The sequence below is a fragment of the Dromaius novaehollandiae genome, chromosome 2 (genome assembly GCF_036370855.1).
Source record: "Dromaius novaehollandiae isolate bDroNov1 chromosome 2, bDroNov1.hap1, whole genome shotgun sequence".
Lineage (NCBI taxonomy): Eukaryota > Metazoa > Chordata > Aves > Casuariiformes > Dromaiidae > Dromaius > Dromaius novaehollandiae.
The window spans coordinates 133,226,212-133,243,766 of NC_088099.1; the positions used below are offsets into that span (position 1 = coordinate 133,226,212).

Sequence of the window (17,555 nt, forward strand, 5' to 3'; positions counted from 1 at the left end):
CAGTGATCTTCCTTGGTTACATCACTTATTTCTTACCCAACTGTGACACCCAAATTTAAGCTACCATAAAGTAAACCAACATGCAAACTCTGCATCTGCAGAAGCAAACTACCTAAATCAACCACGCCACGACCAACCTACACACAGACCTAATGGAAGGTGAATTTTCAGTATCAGAATTTGGTCTCAGTAAGACCCACTTCCATAACAGACCACAACCTCCAAGAACTTGCTCTTTCAATAGTGCTAGCTAAACTCTGCAAAAGACTGCCCCGTCTTTTTCATCTCTACTTTGGTTGCGATTAAGTGATGAACGTTGAGTATCCTGTTACCCAAAAGATACCTGATGTAGTAACCATGTTTGTAACAGTGGTTCCTATCCTATCCAATTTTTATTAGCAGATGAAAGGAAGATGAATGCGTGGTCGGTCCACCAGGAAAACTCCCACTCCTAATTCAGTGGGAGCTCTAGGGCTTGAGAGAGCGTAAGAAACCTTTCCAATGTCCAACACCACAGCATGGATCAGTACAGCGCAACTCCCCACTGCTGGCCCTCCAAGTCAGGGAAAGAGGTACGACCTAGAAATATTTGAGAATGGTTGCTAGGGAAAACCGAGGACTCTGGCTCTGAGAAAAAACAACAGACAATGCTTTGTCCAGCTTGCTCAGAGAATACACCAAACGCAGTCACTCCCTCCAGAAGTCTACTCAAAACCAGTTCCTGCAAGCCAGCCTTCTCCTGGCCCCCCTCAGAACAGATCTGCCCATCAAGAACACTCCCCTCCCCCCACCCCAAATTATTCAACTCCTACCATACTACTTCCATCTTATAACCTCCTACACTTCTTAACTCATGATGATCTAAAAGACTTCCTTGAAATTTGTTTGCAACTTTTATTCAATACAAAACATATAATGTTCTACTTGGATTAAAAAGGTATATTCTAAAATACATGCGTTAGTGCTTGCTCACAAAACCTGTAAATGTGAAAGAAAATGAGACGGATTCAGAGAGACCTTTATAAAAGCCGTAAAGTCTTGAGAACTTGCTATAGCAAAATATCACTCTTCAGCAGAACACTCTGCAATGTTACGTGTTGCCACTGCAAGATCTCTTGACAGAATTACAATATGCTTGTGTCATCACTTTAAGTACAAAGATGTTAATTATTGATCAACTGGATAAAACCTGAGGCTCAGACAATTACAGGACATCAGAGTACTTTCTGTCCCAGAATTACAAAGGTCTTATTTGCTAAGGTCCATCCTCCATAATAATAGTAGTAAGGATTTATCTATCTTTCCTTCCCATCAAGTCTGAAGGCTTGACGAACCCACCATGTTGATGCAAGTCACGAAAATGTCATAAAGCCAAAAGCTCTCAGGAGACCTCCCCTCTCCCCTTTTCCCCCCAAATAAAAAGGGAAAGTTACAAAAGCACTTAGGTTCATATCTTCCAGATTTCCTTCCCCAACAAAAAGCTATGGTTAAGAAGCAGTCATCCAAAAATACTTGAAATTTCCTATACAGCTACCTTGACTTCAGCAGTCTTACAGATACTAAATGATACAATATTTGTAAGGAGAAAAAAAAATCACTGATGTAAGGTAACACTGCAAGCCCTACTTCTGACCTCTACTTTACAAAACAAAGTAGCAGCAGAACATTCATTTTTTTCCTTTGTAGCAAACATGAAATAAGGAAACTAAAAGGATAGATTAAAATTTGTCGAAAACCAAGATACATAAAAAGCATCAATTTCAGAAGCTTATAACCTGAACAACCTGAACTATTTTCTGATAAACTCATTTATATAACGGATTAATTTAAACAAAACAAAGAACCCACAAACAAAAAGCCCTACAAGAACCACAAAGCTACTTTACTGTAAGCTTATCTGAGCTGCAACACAGCCTTCCAGCATGGTTAGGTTCAAGTACTTTGGAGTAACTGTCATGTCTTTAGAATAATTATTTGTGCAGGAACTATAACCAGACGTCATTTGGTGAATCAGTTTAAGCATTTTTTCCCCAGTTAAAAAAAATACAGCAAGAAAAAAAAAAAAAACCTTAATAATACTCCATGGCTAAAAAAACAAGAAGTACCTAACTATAGCTCTGAAGGAAAAAATGGCATTTTTTTAATGCTGGCATCCAACATCTTGCACAACAACTGAAGTCTTTTTTGTCAGAAATAAAAGAAAAAAAACTTGATAATACTAACATTTCTCTCTCTCTCTCTCAGGGATAGGAAACCTTGGGGAAAAAAAGCAGCACATATGTTTTCAAAACCAATACCGTCTTAACTAGTAGATATCCAAACCTTGGAGAACATAAAAGGTTATGTTGCTATTCTACTTCTCAAAAAAATTTCAAAAGACTAACAATATATTCACACAGTCATCTACACTGCTTTTATCATATGAATTTTAAGAAGAAAAAATGACTATCTCTCTAGAGACATCAGAACAGAATTTTTAATGTGATGAACCTTCTTACAACCATTTTTCGGATGAGGAAAAAAATAGAAAGCCTACCATTAATAAGGTATGGATGATTGCAGCATTTTCTTAGTTCCATCATAGTGTTTAAAAGATTAGGTACATTTGCCTGCCCTCCACCCTTGGAAAGAAATGTGAAATTCTTTTCAAGAATAGCACGATAGTATTTCTTCTGAATATTTGTCAGCTCAACTTCAATGATAGTTTCTTCTTTGGGGGCCAGATTCTTTTCTACATCCTCCTTGAGACGTCTCAGCATCATCGGCTTCAAAATAGCTTGGAGTTTTTGCACCTAGGAAAAACACATTAATAAATAACTGAATTACAACTGTAAGGCTTCAAATACTTTTCTAATTTTTTTTCCAGTCTCCTTAATTCTAAAATCCCCCTATATTTTCTACCACAGGTAGACAGCATTTGTAAGATCTTTCCTCAGTGACCTTGAGACTGAAGCTAGTTAGATGAGCAAATCTGACTATAAGATCAAGTTTTGCAGTTAACTTCTATCTGCTAAAAAAACCACAGTGATTTATGCTATTTTTCCCCCTTCATCTGCTTCTAGAGCTCTTTTCTTTTTTCCTTAGTTTTGACATCCACTGAAGCATTAAACTTTTTAGCCTTGTTCTCAAAAGGAAACCATTTTACTTTGAAAAATTTTCCAAACATTGCTGAGAAATTTTCGGGTTTCCAGGTTTCGCAGTATATACTTTAAAGACATTTGCTTTCATTCCATAAAATCAGCTAAATTCTGCCAAGCTTTTGTAAAGTCTTCTAAATAAAAAAAGCTCAAACATGTAACTTACAGTTTGTTTGTTTGTTTTTTTAAATAAAGAGATTGGCATTTAAAATTTTTTAGGTTCGGCCTCTCAAAGCATGAAGCAGCTTAACATTTGAAGAGTTGACAACTATTTGCCCTAAAATTGGTCATCTCCTCCTGCTAGGTTGCTGTATAGCAGAACCAAGAGCAAGAGAGACTTTGTTCTGCATTCTTATCATTCCCATAGTAATAAAGCAACTTCAAGAGAAAGGAGATAAATTTTCTCCTCTGTTTCTTGCAATCCTATTCCATATATGGGTTTTTCATTCCTTATCCTCTGTACTAATTTAAGTCACTAACGTGTAATCTCTCTCATCATCTCAAAGATGAATCAAAATTCCCAAACATCTAATGGTGCATCCACACAAAAAGCACTTCTTCCAAAAGTTGCTGGCTGGCAGCATCATTTTAGTTATACCTGCATGTATGGCTTCAAAACTTTCCAGTTCTGTCCTGCTGACATTTTGAGCTGGCCAGACAAAAGCTATGCTGAGAGTTAGGATATATTAACTCCAGCTCAAACACCTTATTAACATGACTGCATGGCTTCTGGATCAGAGTTGGCTCACTTCCAATCAGGTCAGAGTCCAGGCAGACTGACATACAACTGCCTGCACAATCTGTAGAAACACATCCTGCAACTTCCCTAGGACAGTCTATGATTTTCCAGAAAGGGGGGGGAGGGGGGGGGGTCTGTTTTTTTTAAAAAAATTACCTTGTTACCTATAAAAGGGTTACTCTCAACAAGTTAAGATCACAAATGCAAGCACTCAAAAGTTAGAAATATCAGAAATCAGAATTTTCAGACATAATCAAGATAGAATCACCTGCGAAAATGCATGGTCCCGTGAAGTTAGATTATCACAGGGTGCAAAGGACCAAATTAAAGTGCCTAAATCAAGATGTCATGTTTGAGTTAGTTCCTAACTTCAAGTTGTTTGACTGTTACCTACGAACTTCTAAAAATCATTTTCCTATCTATCAGAAGAAATTAAGTTTTATATATGTTCATCAGTGCCTTTTACATTTGAGATCTAAAACATTTTGTTGCATGAAGGGTTTTTCATTTTATTTTGATTTATGCATTTCTATCATGGGACAGCTCAGTAAAAATATTACTGAGTCGCTCAAAAAATCTCTCTCTTTGGTTGCTTCTTGCTAGCTAGGCTTCAAATATGTTCTTGCCTGCACAGAAGACGGCAATAAAACTCCCAGTATTAACTCCACAGAACTTAGAGGACAGTCCCCTGATTCCTATACTGATACTCATAGAAAATGTCACCTGACAATTTAATTCTCTTAGGGTTTAAAAAAAAAAAAAAAGTGTTTTAATTTATCATTATGAGAACACCCTCCCCCCAATTTTCAAACACCATATTTTAATAAGGGGAACTTTCTTCATTTCTGCATGACTAATCAACAAAGGAGCAAAAACAGTGATAAGACAAAATGACTTTTGTTCAAAGGCAAAAACCCCAACAAAACAAAAACGAAAACAAAATACAGAGACGAAAAACACTGTGGTCTTTGAAAAAGAACGTATGTTCTTTTTTACTTTTATTACTTGTAAAAACAAGTAATAAAAACTCAGATACAATAAAAATGGTTAAATTCACAATACCTACATAGAAAAGAAAATGTGCAGGAGTAGTTTACCTGTTCTTCAGTTTTCAGATCACCAAATTCTTGCATGAATGTGGTTTCTGATGGGAACCGACCTGGTTCCAAAAAGTGAAGCAAGCTAAATAGCTCTTCCACTGTATTTTGCAAAGGGGTTCCAGTAAGCAGCACTTTATGTTCCTGAAAAATTAAGAAAGCGTTGTCTAGTAATCTTCCTCGATTTATTTTCAACAGTGAAATACACAAAATTCTTATATTTCTCCTACGTATCCTTTGCTTCCCCTCCTCTCCCCCAACTACTTACATACAGCTCTTTTTAAGATATTTGTAGCTAATACTCTGGCCTGCCTTCAGAGATTGCCTAGAATACTTCAACACTTAAGTGTCTTCAAAAAGTCCTCCCAGAAGGAGGACAAGAAGAGATTTCAGCACCTTCACAACTACAACAAACTTTAAATGAGAAGCTAACAGCTGTGCTTACCCCACCACTTCCAGTACAAACCCACTCATTAACTCTACCTCTACAGATCTCGATACATGAATCTCTTCAGGGCAGATGTAAATTTCTAACACAGGAAGCCTGAAGCAGAGTCCTACTCTCTATCTACATACAACAAAGCATAAGACTGCAGAAACAGGAGGAAATCTTACATATTGCTTTAAAATCATTACAAGTAATCTCTAAAAGTGTGTTTAAAGTTTCAATTTTTCTTAAAACAAGTTTTGTCTATTTTTCATGGATTAGCAAGTGGAAGGAGTAGAGATTAGTAAGATCGTATCCAAGAAGCCCATTAAAACCTGTCCTGTTCTGTTAGTCACTGAAAAAATAAAATACAACTCTTTCCAGAAGACCTTACCATATAAATTCATAGAAAAGAAGGCATAAGAATATTGTTTCCTTATGATACAAAAAGCCCAGAGAGGTTAAGTGATTTGCCCAAAGTCAAACATGAATTTAGTAGCAGAACTAAAGTGAGAAGTCCCACATCTCTATCTATCACTATAAGCTCATCTTTCCTCTGTTAACAACCATAATAAATAATAAATTGTATACCACATTTTTACAAACTTTCATTCATTAAGCCTCAGGACTACTTTGAAAAAAGTATTATTTAACAGACAGGGAAACAAACTAAAGGTAACCTACAGGTCATGCATGGTTGTGTAAGCTAATGTTTATGCCTCTTTATTATTATAAATAGGAGGGTTTGAGTTCCAGATGTTAATTTAGTATGACTGGGTTACTCTCACTTAAAAAAAAAAAAAAATCTTGTGACAAAAAGTAGAATTTGTTTTGCCTTTTTAATGATAAATACCTCTATAAAAGCATCATCTTATTTTTCTCTGTGTGCTTAATATTACTTATTTTGTGTAGACAGTATAATATATATTTATACAGGCATCAGAAAGCAACTCACTTTTCTCTTCCTTTTTATCCCCTTCCTTTATTCCTTCCCCTAGCTGGTCTAAAAGAACTTCCTTACAGCTACACATCAAACTAACATTAGTATTAACATTAATTCAGAGCAGTTTAAGTCTCACACCAGTATTTGGTCACTTAACAACATTATTAAGTATACTTTTAAATAAATGTAAAGATGGGAATATGAAAGATAAATGATTTAAAAGCAAGTAAAATTAGAAGAATGGGAGGAAAAAAGAATTACTTCTCTGGAATCTCTTAACATAATCCAAAAAATTCTACTTTTAAATGAACAAAGAGACTGATGAAACATCAGCACTCCAAAATTCAAGGTATGAATATGCTTCCAGAGATATTAAAGACTATCAGCTGCAACCTCTCATTCTTCTTTGCATTTGATGCTTGAGAAGAAAAACTTTTATTTTAATTTTTGATGAAGCTGTAAATTAGGACTAAGATAAATACAGAAAATGCAAGTGTAGACGATGCACACACTGACCAGATCCATCATCTTGAGTCCTTCCAAAAGCTTACAATTCCTGTTTTTCAGCCGGTGGGCCTCATCGATTACCACACAACGCCATGGAATGTTACGCAGCTCAGGGCAGTCGGTCAAAATCATTTCAAATGTTGTGATAATGGCATGAAACTTGTAGGACCCTTTTATCATGCGACCCTAAGAAGAACAGTAAAAACTAAAGTAAAATTGCTGGCAAAGAAAGGAAGTAGATTTGTTTCATCTTCAAAATGCACTTTTTAAGAAACAAGAAAATATTTTAAGTAAATGAAGTCAGCATCACTGGCTCAACAAAGGATAGAAGCGTGTAAGTTTACTTCACGCTAGCCATGTTTTTCAATCCTGCAAAAAGAAGGACCATATAATCACTGCATATTCATTACAAAAATGCTATACAAGTACTTCAGCTGTAATATGTATGGATTATACTAATTCTGTGAAACATCATTGTATTGCCACAATATTCCACTTAAGACTTTGTCAAGAGAATTAGCTTTTTTTTTTTTTTCCAAATTAAAATTTCACAGCATTAGTATAATTGTGACAATCCTCCCAAACAACCAAATAAGCCAAAAGTATGTTAAGGCTTCAATTTTCTGAATATTAAAATATTCTGCTTCCAATAAACAGTAATTTCTTCCTGATGGACAGCAAGTACCCAAAGCACCTACAATTCTAGTAAATAGTTCTGAAGAGAAGCAAACCTCCGAATTCATTCTTGGAGAACATATGCCTTTACATACATTTCCCTGATAGTTTTGTAAATGTTTGTGAAGAAAAGTCCAACAGGATGATTTAGCTGATATCTGGCATCATCTTCACTACTTATATGGCTACTTGAGGATCTTCTTTTTCAGTGCTGATACTAAAATTCTGTTTCAGAAGAACCCTGAATAAAGTTCACTGAAGATCATGAAGTGAACATCTTTCTGATATATTCTGTTATATTTCTTCCTAATCCTGCTCAAAGAAAAAAAATGTAACTTGCTATCACAAGGGGCACTGGGTCTGGGCAGAGACACTGACTCTGTAAGGACAGGCCTCCTACAAGTCCAAAACCGGTCCTGCTTGGAAAATGTAGAATATGTTGTGGGTTGCATATTGAATAGATCTCAAAAGAAACATATTTCACTGTAAATTGACCATTTTTTCTTCAAAATATGTGCAAGGCTGTATCCTTTTATAAGTGACTTGTATAGAATATCCTCTCAAAACTGTGAGGATCACAACTGGCTAGTGATCTAATCCCACGACCTGAAAACCTGATCTCCTGAACTCCCCACTAAATCTATGAAGGCACATCAACAGTATTTCACAAGAAGCAATGATCTCCTCAACAGTGCTTTAATGTAGCATATTCCAGAAACATTTATCTTCTTAGCGGGAAAAAAATTGTTACCTAACAGCCAATACATGAAGATAAACTAAGCGGGTAACTTGGAAAGCCTGCACGTTGAGATGCTGTGATCTTTTCATGAGCCAGATATTACTGTCAAGATATGAGAAAGAGATTTTGGGAGAACATTTTTGATAGCACAGTGTCCCTCAGTGTCAAAGCTGCACCAGTGAAGAAATGTATTTTGCTGCTGGTTGTTGTCCAGGTTTTCACAACACCTTGCTCTGGTTAACAGTGTTGACTCTGAAAACCACACTACTGGAGATGGGGTAGGTGTTTCTTAAGCATGTTGTTTCTTATCATTGCCCTTCAAAGCCACTCGGACTTTCACAATATTGAACTGTCTTTTTGAGAAACTGCTCAGCTTGAGAGGCTTCTTCTCATTTTAAGACCTAAACTGTCAAAGGTGCCGATGTCTGGGTTGCTGGTGTGTTTGGCTAAGGGACTAGAAATAATCCTGCCAAAGCCGGCTTTCTTTCTCTCCCTTCCCTTATCTCCCATCCTGCGCCCACTGATGGTGCTGTGGAGGATGCTAGACTGAACACTGCGCAGGGATTTAGTGTCAGAACATGCAGAGATTCGTTATCCCTAAGCCAGTTCCCAGCAGGCATTGCACAACTCGGTCTTGCAGAGAATACAATGCGCAACACGGTACAGTTTCACGATACGTCTAGATCCAGCTGCCACCAAAACAAACAGTTCACTCCATTCCTGCTGTATCCTGAACTGTGACAACTGCCTGACTCTCACCACGAGCCAGTTCAGGGAGTAAAACAAGCAGAACATGACTTTTCTGTGCCATGAGTGCTTTGCCATTACTTGCTATGGGAGCAAATGACTGCCATGGCCATTGCAAGAGAAGAGAAGAACACTTAGTGGTAGAGAAGAAGAAGAAATAAAAAGAGAAGTCTTTCTGTAGCAATTAGCCTTTAGATAAACACAGTGATACTGCCAAAATAAAACTAAGTATCTGCACAGTAAGTGGGCTTTTTCTGAAAAGGTTCCCTTAAGTTTCATGCTGCTGTAGAAGCGTCACAGCTATGCAACTACTACATCCAATGAGGAAGAACATACTGAGAGAAAGCACTATTTAAATAAACAAACAAACGTTTTAAACATAGGAAACACTTCAGTATAACAGAAACAAATATAGCAACTTGTGCTTATGCAAGTACTTAATACAAAATATTATCCCTCTCTAATAAGAAATAATTTTAAAAACAGCCAAAACACAGATCAATTAATTCCAGTTCATTTATGTATTATATGTCCACATGGATAACAATCACACTTAGCTTCTTAAGCAATACAAGCCATTGGGCTTCCATGCAGTAACTCTTCTTCCAACAAGAATATCTTTTACAACGGTATATGGTTTCAATTTGAAAGTTTCCTTGATAAATTGCTGAGAAAATGGTTATTATCTGGGCCAAACAGACCTAACTTCTGGCCACCAGAAGTTACTATGTATTTTTCTACTAGATTTAAGAACCTGATTCTATTCTATTTGCCCTGATGGTATGTCAAAGTTGTGCCACAGTTATCCTCAAAACAGATCACACCCAATTCTTTCCCTATAAAGGGGGTAGTTTCTGTCTTGTAACCACCCTCACAGCTTTGCTCTAAGGACTGGTTTTTCAACACTCTTCTTGAGGCATGGATGTGAAAACTGTACAAAACTGGATTACTCACTACAGGAGTGACAAAAGAATGCTATGATTTTCTAATCTCTATTAAGATTTCTTTCCTCCTACACACATGCACTACACTGGTCCTTTTAACTAGCCACTGCCTCAGAGTGTGAACGCATACTTATTTAGATGTGTGTCATGACACAAAAGGGTCTGCATTTGTCTTACAGCCTTCCCAGAACAACACTCTTCTCCCTGCTGTAAGAACAGTCTCCATTCCTTGTCCACAGAGAGCTCTATATTTAGCTATTCTGATTATTGTTAGTTGGATCCAGTTTATTAAGTAGTACGGCTTACTCTGTGTCCATGAACTGTCTCCATTATTTACCACTCTCCCCATCTTTGTGTCATTTGAAAACTTCCCCAGTAACGATTTTATGTTTTCTTTCAGGTCATTGATAAAAGTGTTATGTAGCTCATGGACAAGAACCAATCCCTGAAGAGCCACACTGAAAATGCAAATCATTTCTCATTTAAAATTACATCAAGAAATATCATTAGCCAGTTTTAAATCCACTTAATGTGTGCCACATTGATTTTATATCATCCTAGTTTATTAATCAAAATATCTCGTGGCATAAAATCAAATGCTTTACAGAAAATCTAAATATATGAATTCACCACTATCACTTCTTTAAGCCCAGCTGGAAATATTACTCCACAATATATCAAATCAGACTGAAGTACACTTTTTTCCCCCCCCCTTAAGTGAGGAGGATTATGTTGTATCTCGCAATAACATTCAACGTGTGCACATATTTTTTCCCCTACTCCTGTTCACTTATTCTGAGCAAAGCTATGTGTTTAAGTATAGAGATTTGTTGCTCCCTATGGCTCTAGTTTTCCAAATAATTTTCTGTTTCTATCCCAAGTTATTTTTCTATAGTTGTTCTCATTCCCTCATGAGAACTCTTCAACATGAGTGCAGTAACACAGACTCAAAATATATTTGACTTACACAATTTGATAAAGAAGCATCAACGAGTTCAATGCTGGTCTTTTCCTGGAATGGTAGGCAAAGATTGATTTTTAACCTTAATCCCAATTAAAGTATTTTCACCTTTAAGAATCTTTTCTGCCAGCTTTCTTCATGAATGCAAAATAATGAAATGCTTGCACACGTCACAATCTCAGCAACTCTTGGTTGTCCTCCTCTTTTTCTAATCGGCCTCATGGCAATTATTAAAAACCCCTCTCTCTTTATTAATGCACATGCTTTCATTATCAGCTGAAGCCTACTATATCAGTACTAAAAACTTAATTAATGCTTGTAACCTAAAATTAATTATTGACAGTAAAACAGATACAAAAAAAAAAAAAAAAAAAGAAAAAAGAATCACGAAGAGTTTTTACCTGTGGATCTTTGAAATACATTTCATACAACTGAATGGTCCGTCGGCTTGCTTGACTCCCATGATACACAACCACATTCAACTCTGTCCAGGTGCGGAACTCTCTTTCCCAGTTGGGAATTGTGGACAATGGTGCAATAACCAAGAAAGGACCGTGGATTCCTTTCAAATATATCTCATAGAGAAACGTAATGGACTGGATAGTCTTTCCCAACCCCATTTCATCTGCTAAAATGCAGTTTCGTCTGAAACAATAATAAAAACTCTTAAATGATTTATTCCTACCATATAATACTTAGAATAAAAGTACTTCAGAAGCTAAATTGAGTAAAACAGAATTTTGTAGAACAGTAAGTTTATAATCTATAGACATCATAATCTTTTGATATTTTAAATAAATGTTATTATCCATTTCATGCACGTCTCTCAAGCTCACAAGGTAGGGGAAGACAGTAGTATGCATGAACAAATATACATACAAAACTTTTTGTCAGATATCTAGCCCATATACTTAAGTTTTATGTAACACTATTTTATCCACCAAAAATTAGTTTATTCTCCTGCAGCGGGGGGGGGGGGGGGGGGGGGGGGGGGAAGACTTTTAAAAGTCTACTTTTAAAAGGTTAACATCTCATATAAACTACAAAAGCTTCTCCAAAGCAGGATTAAGCAGAAAGCAGTACTTTACGTACGTGTTGTACCAATTGAAAAGAAGCCAGTTTACTCCCTCCAACTGGTATTCCCTGAGTTTGTTATTGTTTTTATACTCCCTGGAACTCTCCGATTTCTTCCAGTCATCAGCAGGAGGTCTCTCCTGTTTCAAATACAGCAAATCCCATTAGTGGTTTCTGAAAGACCACATTACTTTACTATTTTCAAATAAAATCCTCTATACGGAGCCAATTCTTACCACACGCTCCATTTCTGGCTCCCTAGACATCAGTTTCTCAAATTCTTCAATCTTAGCTTGGTCGATGTCTTGCTTTAGCTCCCAAGTGCTGTCTTCATATGGAAGCGAACACCACTTCACCAGATAATGAGTTACAGGCTTTGTTAAGATAAAAATAAAATTAGATTACAATTTAAAACAATAAATGTGCAACCATTTTTACAGGAGATCTGCAGGCTAGATAAAATTTAAAAAGTATCAACAGACCTAAATGTCTTCAATCAGCCAAGAGGATAAGCAAACAGCAGACTGACATCTTGACAACACAATGAAGTAAGATTAGAACACAGGGAATGCAGATTCACCACCAAAATGAGCACAAAGCTACATTTGAAATCACTAGAATTAAACCAAAATTTTAGACTAAAACAGAATTTGTTTACCAACTGCAAAAATTTCTATGCTTTACTACACATTTAAATAGTCAACTGTTTTCTTCCTGTTAATGTCATCAGAAACTCCCCAACAGGCAACCCAAACACCACTGTTCGCAGGTAGAGACACAGAAAACACTGATATTGCCAGTAAAGCTTTCTATTCTCCCAAGACCACAAAGGATTCTCCTAGAGGACAAGGTGATCTTGTTCTGAAGAACAGGTCATAAGAAGTGTGGAACAGTCAATTTGTGACCTCTTCTGCAGATCTATACAGATAGTATAAACAACGTCATGATAGGCTAGACATTAACAATCATTTTACTAAGACCGTTGAAATTTTTATTTACATTCTCTACTACCTGCATGGACATTATACCTCTGCAGCATTAAGAAATATATTAGATCAACACAGCAGGGTGTGTTTTTGTTTTTGTTTTTTAAACAGAGGTTATTCATAAAAGATTTCTTTGGAGTTCTCACTTAAAACCCTTTACTTAAAGGAAGCCGCTATACTAGCCCATGTTTCCTCACGTGATTTCCTATTTTACACACAGAGACTGGTAGCTTCAAAAATGTTTAATATATTCACATTCCTAAAGAATATATTCTAAATACACTATCTATATGACTACAAATGCACCAAAACTTCTCTTTACCTCTCCATTATCATCTGTGCTACGTGAAAAATCCATGATTCGATCAACTTCCACATAATCTGGATTAAAAAGCTCATCATCAATCTGTTGAAGGACAGAGGCAAAAATATAAAAGATATTTTTATTAGCCCTTCCTGGGAGGAAAACTATTATGTATTTCACCAGGCAATAATATTTTGGGTCATGGTGACATAAAATTTATATTTGGCAAACTTCAACATGTTAATTGAAATGCTACAATTCAGCAAGATCATTCCCCGTGAGGGAATCAGACTTCTCAGACTTTGTTAACTGGGCCTCTTAATTACTGTGTGAAACCTTTTACTGTGAGAGAATGTTTAAGAATATTTTAAATGAAGTGTGAAATTACAATTCACTAATGAGCAATCGAAAAGGCTTATGGCATGCAATGCATTTAGTATTCTTGAAAACTACAGCTTGCAACAAAGAAATTAGAGCCTTGTACACTAAGTGCCTTTAAATTATTTTAACTACAGGAATTATTTAATTGCCTTATAAGCAAGATTCAGGGATTACTACTCCAGAAACAGAAAAAACAGCACATTTATACACAGCTTCTCCGAATTCACAATTTATCATCTCTCCTATCCCTTCAACAAGTTATGGGATTCATTTGGGTACAAAACTGTTGCATTTCATTTTATACTTTTAAGAGCTACTCCAATAGAAAAGGTAGATAAAGGGAATAAGAACTACATATGTTCTGATAGCTTCTTCTTAAAAAAGAACAAACTCCAAGTTCTTACAATAACTTATGATCCACTTGGAAATAGAGTAAAAGAAAAAAAAATTCCTGGCTTGTTCCTTTAGAACAGATGCTAAATTTTGCATTAAAAAACACTGAATGGCATGAAAGACTGTATTGACTGTTCTTCCAAATTTTCTTTTATTTATTAACTTCTTAAAAAAAACCTAAAAATATCAGAGGTCTTACAAAGTTAATTCAACTTAGCTCCTTAGGCATCAGAATTATGAGAGGCAGCTAATTCTTTACAGCTGCCACTTCATTTTCTAATAATCTCAAAAGCATCTTGGGTTGTTTTGACCTACCATTCATAGAAATACTCTATGCTCTTTTATACTCTCTCCTAAAAGCATAACACATCAACTCCTCCTCCTTCAAGTTCTATAAATTTTATCCAACTGTATCAAGCTGATGCAATTAATCAGAAGCCCATGGTGACTTTACAGAAGTTTTCAATTTCTTACAGGTTTTGCTTATCTTGAATTACAAGTAATAATGATGATAAGTAAATATGTAAATAAATAAATAAAGTAGATTAGCACAAAAACATGTGTTTTCTCAAAGGAGAACATTTTGCTGAAAGGTAAGCCTTCAAAGACACAAATCAGCAGATCTGGTCTTTTATTGACAGGACCCCTACCACACCACTAGTTATGGCTCTAAGTGAAATTAAATTGATGATCAAAAGCTTAGAATCCCTAGTGAGCAGCAGTCCATATCACAGAAAAATGTGTTACGTTTTTCTGGCATAATCAGCTCCTGAGAAAACAGACCTGGTACTGATTCAGCGAGAATCATTCTCAGTCTTAGGTATGCACATCTTTTCAGGTCACTCCTCACAGTTAAGAGAGACTTCTACGTCAAGCTATTGTTATTCCCAATTCTGACAGGCTGCTTAAGTTTTTTAAAAGTTTTAAAGTATGCCACAAGAGTATTCGTCTAGCTTCTATAAATGTATATTTTCTTATACTCTACAGAACTTTACCTAGTGTCTTATATGAGTTGCTTAAATAGAATCGCTAACTGTTTCCACATTACATTGCAAGGGCCAAGATCTAAGCAAGCAAACAACAGAAAGACGAAGAAACTTCCTGTTTACAAGAGTGAACAACTAATCATTCACTTTAAGAAAAAATGCTATAGTAAAAATTATAAAGTTAGGATGGACCATTTGAGTTCCATAAGCTTGCAGGAATGGAATCAAACCTGGTTATACTTCACATCAGAATAAACACTGATATCTCGCCCAGTTATTCAAAATCTTCTGCTTGTATACAGAATAAGAATTCATAGGAATATTCCTTAAATATCTAACATTTAAACATTAAAAAAAGTTGGGAAAAAAAGTTGTACTTCTGAAAGGAATTTGTTCTGTCCCTGTTTTGCCTTAAACCGCTTAATCTTCTGCTGAATTCTCTTGTCTTTGTCCAGTTCTTCCACAGATGCCCACTGACAGTGAAGGTAAGAACTAGAAGATGAAGTAAAGAAAATATTACTCAAAACTGTACTTCCATTGCATTTACCTATGCATTCCATTAACACTGTTAAATTTAAGTACATTGTAATGTCATGCTTGGGAAACTGGACACTATCTTCTTCATTATACAAATTATTAACAAACCACACCTTTACTGGAAGTAATTCTACTTATTAATGAAGAAATTCAAGAGTAAATAAAAAACAACTCCCACCCAAATAATACTCATACACATACTCCGTGCATTTAGTGTTTGGCACCGAATAAGGATGATTTTTACTGGGCATATTCAAAATATAGATTATTAGACAAGACATACATCATAAATGTTAGTATTTAACACTATACTCCAGCAAAGAATAGGGTTTTTAAAAGTTAATAAGAGTTAAAAGTTGAAAGATTTAAAAGAATTAAAGTTATATCACATTACACACTATATTTTTGGGAACCACTCTGTAATTACAAATCCTATAAAAATCAATTAACATTTTAACATTGATAGAAAACAAAAAGCCTTCTAATTGCAGTTCTATGACAATATTTCATGTTTAAGAAAACACTAAGCTTCAAATAAGAATCAGCATCTCTGCCAAAATGGCTAGTCCTACTTTATAAATTTAAAGTCTGTCATAAAGTTATACTGCTAAGAAATAAGACAAAAATAGTTAATACAAAACTGCATGTCAATGTAATAAAACTAGACAAGCTACAATTAAGCTATTAAATATCACACAATAACCAATATAGCATAAATGGCAAAAAAATGGCAGCATATTTAAAATGTAGTCAACTATTTGCAGTTAACTGCAAGAAACTCACTTTAAGTGAATTTCTGTCCCTCATATGGAAGTTTGTAAAATTAAACAAGGTATTCTATTTCTCTAGAAAAAAAAGTGCTTTATCCAGAAGTATTTTGTTTTAAATACTGATTGCATTGCAGTTCCAGAGCCCAGAAGTGAAACAGCATGCTGCTCTCCCCCCTACTATAACCCTCGTCTAGAGCGGCAGCTCTCCATTGGAATACTGGAAACCCTCTCATCTGTTATCTTAATAAACCACTTTGTTGAACACAAATCTTGTTTTTGAAACAATGTTAAAGGTTATTTTTGATTAGTTTTCAGGAGCATTATGAGATTAAAGCTCTATGGTTGCAGTTAGATCTACACAATTACATAGGTATGTGCTCATGAATCTGCATGCATAGTCAGAGACTTAAATTAAAATTTAACAGCAGAGCAATTTTACCCCTAGATTTTATTTTGGAAAGAATACAGATTAGAGACACTACCAGACCTAATACCACCAATGCAAGATATTTCCCTGTTATTTATTCACCACTATATTGGACTAAATATTAGTAGTGTTAACAGTGGGGTAGTAAATACAGTTTTCAACAACTGTTTGGAATTTGCATAAACTGAATGAAAATAACCAACCTATAACTTTACTTACAAGTTTTTGTATTTTACATAGAACTCCTCTATTTCTACCTCCTCTCCATTCTCCATCTATAAGAAAAGAATTGTTGAAATGTGAGTTAAACCATTAAATATCCCAATGGAGTGAATGATTAAAACTAACTGAAATACAGAATACAGTCCCCACGTAGCACTAAAGAATAGAGAACAGCAGAGATAAGTGGAAGGGTAGGAAAGTGTGTGTGGGGAAGACATGGGTAAGGAGTTTCCTCCAGCAGCTTACCCACGTACATACTGCACTGCTTACTACAACTTCCAAGACATGAATCATTTGAACTCCTCCCTAACCACATGCAGCTTCATTCACAACCTCACCCCAAATCTGGCTTTCTGCCAAACCCACAGTGTTAAGTACAAGCCAAGTGTACCATTTTCTCAGGCAGCAGCCAATTAGCAACTGCACTCCTGAATGCCATATGTATTATTTTTGGCTAGCTCATGGCAACTTTACATTGTGGGTTTTGTAATGTTTTAAAAAAGGAGTTTTAAAGGGGGTTTATTCCTCCATATAGTTAATAACTCCAAACAAGAAGCCA

At 35.7% G+C, this 17,555-nt stretch overlaps 1 protein-coding gene across 7 annotated transcripts in view; it reads right to left on the bottom strand.

The window, feature by feature from the left end:
• Positions 1-17,555, bottom strand: part of CHD7 (chromodomain helicase DNA binding protein 7) — a 130,551-nt gene that overhangs the window by 21,901 nt on the left and 91,095 nt on the right. For all 7 annotated transcript variants that reach the window (XM_064507495.1, XM_064507498.1, XM_064507497.1 and 4 more), the window contains 9 exons: positions 16,994-17,049; positions 15,418-15,532; positions 13,299-13,382; positions 12,227-12,364; positions 12,009-12,130; positions 11,318-11,561; positions 6,860-7,036; positions 4,974-5,117; positions 2,537-2,792 (listed from right to left, as the gene is read on the bottom strand). In XM_064507495.1, the coding sequence (XP_064363565.1) occupies positions 2,537-2,792; positions 4,974-5,117; positions 6,860-7,036; positions 11,318-11,561; positions 12,009-12,130; positions 12,227-12,364; positions 13,299-13,382; positions 15,418-15,532; positions 16,994-17,049 (1,336 nt within the window). The remainder of the gene's footprint in view (positions 1-2,536; positions 2,793-4,973; positions 5,118-6,859; positions 7,037-11,317; positions 11,562-12,008; positions 12,131-12,226; positions 12,365-13,298; positions 13,383-15,417; positions 15,533-16,993; positions 17,050-17,555) is intronic.